The sequence below is a fragment of the Crocodylus porosus genome, unplaced genomic scaffold (genome assembly GCF_001723895.1).
Source record: "Crocodylus porosus isolate Cpor-Errol unplaced genomic scaffold, CroPor_comp1, whole genome shotgun sequence".
In the NCBI taxonomy this organism is placed as follows: domain Eukaryota; kingdom Metazoa; phylum Chordata; order Crocodylia; family Crocodylidae; genus Crocodylus; species Crocodylus porosus.
Window position 1 is genome coordinate 1467493 of NW_017728906.1, and position 8512 is coordinate 1476004.

At 38.0% G+C, this 8512-nt stretch overlaps 1 protein-coding gene across 1 annotated transcript in view; it reads right to left on the reverse strand.

Moving 5' to 3' along the window:
• ZNF654 (zinc finger protein 654) overlaps nt 1-8512 on the reverse strand; it is a 31299-nt gene that overhangs the window by 4948 nt on the left and 17839 nt on the right. Inside the window, exons 6-7 of the mRNA XM_019528574.1 lie at nt 4099-4240; nt 395-2714 (exon numbers count right to left, since the gene is read on the reverse strand). Coding sequence (XP_019384119.1) covers nt 395-2714; nt 4099-4240 — 2462 coding nt within the window. The remainder of the gene's footprint in view (nt 1-394; nt 2715-4098; nt 4241-8512) is intronic.

Here is an 8512-nt window from a genome sequence, read left to right on the forward strand (position 1 = left end):
AATCCCCATGGTTCTTCCCTACCTCTGCCCCCCTCTCCCCCCACTTCTTACCTGAATTTCCTGTGCTGGTGCAGCCACAAACAGCCCCATGGTCCCAGGCCAGAAACCCCTGCTAGGCAGGGGCTTCTAGCTGGGGGAAGGAAGGGGTAGGGCCAGGGCCAGGTGGGCCCTGCTGTTGCAGGAGCCTGCCATGGCTTCCTTTGGGTCCTACTGCCTCTGGCTTCTGTCATCTTTAATATTTATCTGCCCCTGGCTCCTGTCAATTTTCTAAATGCTTTTTTTTGGGACCCTGCAGGCCAGACAGAATGGTCTGGTGGGCCACATCCAGCCCATGGGCCATATTTTGCCCACCCCTGCTCTAAATGTATGCATCTAGAAACACTGCAAGACTTACTTTCATCATCTGAATCGAATCCAAAGAGCGTCTGACATTTCTTTTGTGCAAGGTGAGCCTCAAGTGCTTCTGAGTTACAGTAGGTGGTCAGGCAGTTGCCACATCTAAATCTTTCTGGTGATTTGCTACAAACTTTATCCTGCTCAGAATGAGCGTCTACTTTATCAGTCAAAGTTTTTCTACGTTTTGGCATGCTTATGTATCGTTCATCAAGGTAACTGGGAGGCAATGGTCTAACATATGGTTTTGTTAATATTAAACCATATGAAGTATTTTCTGTTGTCTGATTTGGTTTGGAAGGTAACTGAGAAACTGCAGCAACGTTGTTTTGTGGCATATCATGACAATTCTGTAAAACCGGTAACATTGAACCATTTTCTGTCCTTGTCTCATCTGCCACTCTGTCCAAAGGCATATCTGATGAAGCTGAAGTAGTCTGCTCCAGTTCACTGTGCCCATTTACTAATTGGTCACTAACAACACTGCAAGTTTCAGAATTTGGCTGTACCACAGGTGTCTTTTGGTCTAGCAAGCTTAAAAATGTAGCATTAACATCAGAACTTTCATTTCCATTCTGAATGATATTGTTCGTTTTCTTCTCAACACTCTGGATATATGTCTTTGGTTCTGTAGAGTCTTTCCTTGCCTTCCAAGTCGGAATAGGTAAATCTACAGTTTCTTTTTCATTACTAGATGCATCCTTTTCTTCAGAATCACAATGTAATTCTGAAAGATTATCTGAAGGAATTTTTTCATTTACTTCCTCAGAACTTTCTGGTGTTCTGTTTAAATAATGCTGAGCCTCATGTTCATACAGCAAAGGAAGCTCTTCAAAAAGCTCACAGCACTCTGCAAAGTTGCACTGCGCTTTAAAAACATTGTGACTTTTTGTATGCTCTGCAAGTTCCGTGGACAGCTTAAATCTCTGATTACAGTTAACATGTAAACAAAAGTAAACATTTGGATATACATGTCGTTTTAGGTGATCTATAAAATGTTGAGAATCAGCAAATTTTCTCTGACAGAACCGACATTTTCCTTTATTCCATTTCATTATATGCTGTTGCACCTTCAGATCAGTTGGGTGAGCTTTTCTTGCATGTTTGTTGAGGAATCTTATCTTTTTAAACACCCTAACACAGCCATTGGCAGGGCACTTAAAGTTTCCCTCTTGATCCATAACATCCAGATCCTTTTGAGAGCACAAGGCTCCATTTACTTTATGAAGTATAGGAGACTCCATATTTGGACTTTCTTCACTCTCAGGCAAACTCTCTGTAGTTAAAGGTTCAAGAGCATTATTTAAATAGCTGTCATAACTGCCATTCCCAACAATATCATCCTGTTCGCTTACATGATTTTCAATCACATCTGATACCAGCTCAGGATTGTCTGCTTCTGTATCAGTACTTGGAATTATTGCAACCTCTGGTTCATTATCCTTAGAACTGTCAGAGCTTCCATTTTCAAAAGAGATGGATGCCTCAGAACAATTCAATTCATTTAAAACAGGAGTTTCTGGATCCTCCTGTTGGACTACAGCAAGATGCTGTCTTTGTATTTTCTTGACATGATTCTTTAAGTGCTTCAACATGAGTCCTCTTTGCCTAAACTTTCTACTGCAAATTACACAAGAAAAGCTTCCTTTTTTCTGGTGAGATTGTGCATGCCTTACAATATGACCGCCAAGAAACTCCTTGTTGCATAACACACAACGGTGCCTTGGTACATTGTGATCTATCATTTTCGATGCTGCTCCAAGAGCTGTGTAGTTCTTTTTGGCATTACCATGACCTTTGGATTGGGCTCCAGAAAGGTCTTCAGGGTCGAACTCCCCACTGCTTAGATCTGCTAAACAGACATGATCTTCACCTAAAGACTGATGTTCTGTTAGTTTCTCTGTATTGGCAGCAGAATTTTCCAGTGTACTTTCACCTAAGCCAACAGAGGCTTTATCGCCCAATAGCGCTAAACAGTTCTGCTTGATCATCAAAAAATTCCAGAACTCAGGATCAAAAAACAAACCCTTTTTCACAATTGGAAGCAATTCAAAACGTACACGGTTCTGTACAGAACTAGCACGCTCATTATACTCTTCATCTGCACATTTATATAGCCGCTCAACGGTGTAGTACGATTCTAAGGTACGCTCAAGAAAGAAGACAGAAAGCGCACAAATTCTGAGGATTTCCAAGTCATTTGGCAAAAAATGAGCAATTGTTTTATATATGAGACTTTTCATTATTGGATCATCACGGAGGTCCAGTTGCAGAGCACAACCACATATCTCAACACAAATCTGCAAACCATCTTCTCCCACCTGCAAAAATAAATAAGTAAATCAATGGCCGATTATACAATATATCCCATTTTATTTTCTCCTTGCTTAATTCTAAGCAGCATATCTGACTACAGGATAAAACTACTAAAAAGGACAAAAACACTTATAATACTTAGTTTAATATGTACTAAGTTTGTATTCAACTATTTGCAGAAACTTATGAGGTCAAAAAAATCTTAGTTAAATTAAAAAATTTTAAATCTTGTTTAGAAGCAGATTTTAAAAAGACACACCACAAATATGCCTATGCAGAACAGCAATTTTCCACTGCAGGCTACGCTACTTCAGATTCACTAGCAATGTGCATTTCTGTAGTTAGAGAAAAAGATAACCATGTGGGAATGTCTTAGCAACTGTTTTGAAAAGTATCAACGCAGAGAATTATGCCAAGCAATGTTCATATCTCCATCCTCATTAAACAGAGTATTTCATAGTGCAAGTGGACAGTTCCTTTAATATGTTTTCACAGATTTTAGAAATACAGAAAAACGAAGCGTTTTCCTTCAAGGTGTGCTTATCTTAGTCTAATTTAGTTGTCATTTTAACCTGTACAGCATTAATGGCAAATGCAGTTTTTGTTTTCAGTGGACATTAAGTGACAAATAGAAAAAGGAAAACAATCAAAAGATTTATTTGAAGTGAATGGTTGAACCTGTGCCAAATGAAGAAAAATCAACACTGAAAAATGCTATAAAATTTTCTTCATGTAGGTAAAAACCCAAATAAACAAGACACATCCATCTTCTAGGTTGGAAATACAAGAAAACAATGAAAAAAATTATGTTTAAGTATTTTATCCCTGGAAATGTAATCTTTTCACCTCAACATTTTACAACCATTATTAATATTGTTATATGCTTATATACTGCATTGTGATATCCCACTGATATTTACTGTACTCCAATTGCTGCAGAGCAATTTTTAAAACCATCATAGCCTAATTAAAGGATCAGATTTCTGCAAGAGTACATTACTGTCACAATAAGTAACACCTAAGATACTTATGGTTGGCAGACTAAAGCAAAATACTTAAGTTTGCACTTTGTATTTATATTTATAATTAAGTCAGCCTCTCTTTTGCTTATATTGGCATTCACTAAGCGCAGAACATAACGAAAACCATTTTAAAAACCAAAAACAGTTGTAAAATCACCAAAGCAGATGAAGGATCTCAGAATCCAGTATACTACCCAAGGTGATACTATACCAGCTCACTTCCTGGGATGGGATTTCACCAGGTTTCAAGTTAATACTGCTTATATTCCCTTCATCTCCCCAGACTGCAGTGGGCCAGCACACAAATTATGGTGACAACTTACTTCCCAATCAAACTGGTAATACAAGGAAAAATACCACTACTTACTTCATCTTTAATGACCTTCATAAAAGGGAAAATGACTCTGACATTTGTAGCTATCCTTAAAAGCTGGTAGCATTGGTCAACAAATACTTGTTTTGATGGGTTAGATTTAAGCTGTAGTTTACTCCAGATGAAGATGAGGTCCCTATAAATATAAACAAAACAGCTTTGTTGGGCCATGGTTTAAACAAAGCTATCCCTAACCAATGTGCGTTACAAACAGCAACTGATATTTACATGTTATAAGTATAATTATTTGAAGATTTAATATCAAGCTAATTTAAATAAACTATATGCAGAAAGCAGCACAGTGGAAAATGTAATTTAACCACTACGTTAAAGCATCCAAGGTATCTCTTATCACCGATCCAATAAAATATGCAAAGGAAGATTAACGGATCTAGTTCAGTATTGCAGAGCTCTGTACAACAACAATGAAAGTGCTTACAGCATTTACCATTTCCTACCTAAAACAATGAGAGGCAGGAAGACAGCCATGATGAGTATGAAAATGTTTTGGAATTAAAATTATTTTCAGTACAAGGCTGGAGAGACTTTTGGGAAAAGTGAATGTTGAAGGATGAAAAATAGAAGCAAGATAGAGACAAGTTTTCTGATCTACTCCACTGTTAGAAGAAATGTACTAATTACCATCTGCATGTGTGTTACACCAGCATTGTCTTTTTCTGCTCAGTCATGCCATTAATTCTTCTAGTCTATAACAAGTATATGAAATTAAGCCCATCTGCTGAGGATCTCTCTCTTAAATGCGTCATTTGCACATACAGAAGAAAACCAGAAAAAAAAATCCTGACCAATATCAAGAGGCACAGAGTAAAAAGGATGATCTGTGCCATAGACAGGTGCAGAGGAACGAAATCCTGTCAGAGTAATGGATGATTGGTCCCTGGTCTGGATGACAAACAATAATAGAAAGGCTGATATCTAGAGAGTCTTTATTTAGCATGAGAACATGTAATTTACAGGCCATTTTCACTAGGATAAGTAGACAGTTGAAAATTTCATAAAAGCAGAGGAGCAATGTGAGTGAGTTGAAAGGGAAAAAAAAAAATGGATCCAACATAAAAGCTATATTTTTTTGAAAGGCAGAGCTGTAGAAACAGCTACGGGGATTGTCACAGGATAGTTCTATATATTGAATCCCTAAAGAAGTTCCATAATGTTCTAACTGAAATCCAACAATTCTTCCCATCTACAATCATTAACCCATTACTTCCCTGCAAGACATGCAACAGGGAATCCCATTCACATTTCTTCTTCGCAGAAGATGAAAGTAGAATCAGAATTAGTACAGAAACAGAACATTTGGCCGACTTTCTACAGAGACTTCAGACAGACGTCTAAGAGGCTTTTCTCCGCAAGTTGGTAAGAAATGACCTCAGTAAGCATAAAAGAGAATTGCCACTGTGTATGATATAACAATATTACTTTAAAAGTTGAGTGTCCCCTTGGCACTATTTAACATTTAATGCACATAAAGTTGGATCAGGCTTTGTATCCTGAATCTGGCAAATTTGGAATGTAAGTTACTTATGCAAAGAACAAAAGTAAAACTTTAGCTAGCATGTAGCAAATTAAATGGAGTTTTCCTTATTTTAGTAACAAGTCTCAACATTATGAAAATGAATAAAGTAAAAAAGAGCGACCAATACATTTAGCTTGAGTATATTAGGGCTTGGCTATAACACAAAACCAGCCAAACACCCTCAACTGACAAAGCCCACTCTTGCAACAAGTACATGCTGTTCCACCAGACTGAGAAAAAAAACCCTGTGTCTTAAGGATCCTAAACAAGATGCATGCTCAGCTTTGCCAGCATCATTAGCATATCACAAATAGTTCATGTCTCCATAATTAACTTTGTGTGAAAGACTCAGAAGTAATTTGGTTACTACCTAAACATTCAAGCAGCTATTTCAAGAAAAAGGTTGTAACTAGCAAAGAAAGAACAAAATGAGCAGCTGATGAAGGGGACAAGCATTCACTGAAAGTAAAGGTCTTTTAACTTTCTCCTCTTAATTTTTGTTTTATTTATTTTTGCCTACCAGCTACATTATTCCTTTGTAGGACAGCTTTTGACTAAGACTTAAATTTTGCTAAATGCCTAATACTTTGGAACTGGAAGACCATTCAAAGTCATCATTCTTTGAGTATCTGGCAAAAGAGCACCAAAAGACCCAAGGTACTTTGAATACAGGTAGCAGTCTAGGCAGAGCAACGCTGAGCCTGGTGCAGATTAATTTACCCTGTCAAAAAGCTTTTCTGGTGGCTATCTTATTTCCATGATGGCTTGGGGGTAGTGTGCACTGCAAAGATACCTTAAAGCTCTTCAGTGCTTTAAGCTTCAGCTAAAGCTTTGAAAATGGGACTTAAACTCCTTTGCCACTTGGATTGCTTTGAAATGCAAGATAAGATCCAAAATCTGCCCAGTTCTCTGAGCAAATACTGAACATGATGTGAACAGCTATGGCCATCCTTTGAAAAAAAAAAAAAAAGCATGATTTGAAGCTTTTCAACCTTTTTTGCTACAAGTCTTAAGACGACAGGGAAGCATATGCTTATTTCTGGAAGATGCATAAAATATCCCCTTACTAGAATGTACATGTAGAACACGGAATGTCTTAGCAAGCGCCCACTCAGTTCACTCAACACAAAAAAAATCCAATTCACTGTTACAGTCTTAATGCTAATGACCATGTAATAAACACACCAACAGTTCACTCTTCTGCCAACCAAATGACCATGAAAAGTGTTTGGGAACAGCCTATTTACATACCCAAAAGGTTTCCTAATATGAGGAATCTATGTTCTACATAGATTTTTTACGTAAACATTCTGGTTGCCAGTTTGAACTGGGATCATCTTTTGGAATACTGGGTCCCTGAAGATCCTCACTCACAGTATATTAAAGATTGACCTTTCCCCAACATTTGTATGCAACTGCCCCTGGAGAGACCAAATGCAGCCTGCATGAAGCACCTACACATGTGTTTTTAATTTCAGGCAAGATGTACCCATAGTAGCTATAATGAATTGTCAGAAGCATTTGGTAGTTCATTTCTAAATGCTTATTAGAACGATGCAGTCCAGGGACAGAATGGCTCAAGGGCCAACCTCCTCCAGAGTAGTATGCACACGCATGCAAAGAGGTCTCGGATCTTGGTAGAAGCCGCTTAAGAAATAAAGGGACCATTAAGTGCTAACAACATTAATTGGCTTCATGAAGCCAGTTCTCCTGCAACATCATCCCTGCAAGTGCCTGCTGGCCCCAGGGAGTCCTTTCTTTGCTAATCCATAATATCCTGGGTTTTGACCTAGGGTAGGATGCTTTATATCATTCATAGTAGGTATTCTACACATGCCAAGTCTCTGGGGGAAAGCACTGAGATTTAGCGTGCTTTATCTTGAACCCTATTACCACTAGCAAATTGACACTGCTCTTTTTGGATCTTTTAAATAAATGTTGTCCTTCATAACTGAACTGGAGGGATACAAGAAAAGTTACTCTACAGGTTCCACAATTGCAATAGATAAATATTTTCTTACAATTGCACAGAAGCAGTTATTTGCTGCAGAACCTTTACGAAGTCCAGATATTTGCTGCCTCTAAGAAGGAGGTAAATGCACTAGAAAAAAGGTAACACTCTGATAATAAACAGATTATATAGTATCAAGCACATCTTCTGAAATTTCATACATCTAAGCTTGGCAAAGTTCTGCCTTGCATGAGTTCAGAAACATGGACTTCAGGATAAGGAAAATCTTTTGTGTGGATTTAAATCGAACAATGTTCAGGGCCTCTCATGCAATGATAAACTAGATCTAACCATTGCAATCTCAATGACAACACATATATAGTTATTACTGCCAAATTTTCAAGATCAAGAGAGACTACTTCTACTCAAAAATCGAAGACCAAATATTTAACATAAATTTCATGGGGGGGAAAATCAAGTTACTTGACTGAGATAGTGCAGTCTGGCAGAATAAATGTCTAGACAGGGATTCGGGACACCTGGGTTCCATTGCTGCCATACTGGATGACCTCGGATAAGTCACTTCACACTGCCTCAATTTCCCGAAATGCAAAACAGATCTCATACCCCCTACTTTGTACACTTTTTTTAAAGCGTGAAAATTAACACTATTTAACAGTTACTGCTCTTGAAATACAGTATTAATACTGATATGCTGAATACAAAAAGGGCTCTATTTTAGGTTCATATTTTTAGCTTCCTATTTCACAATCAAGACGAGGAAAGTTGTAATATAAGTTACAGAATAAATTATTCTGGCACACATCCATGAGGGGCCAGCTAGGAACTGCATGCTTAGGGGCAACCAACACGGGTTCATCAGTGGCAGGTCCTGTCAGACCAACCTGGTGGCCTTTTAC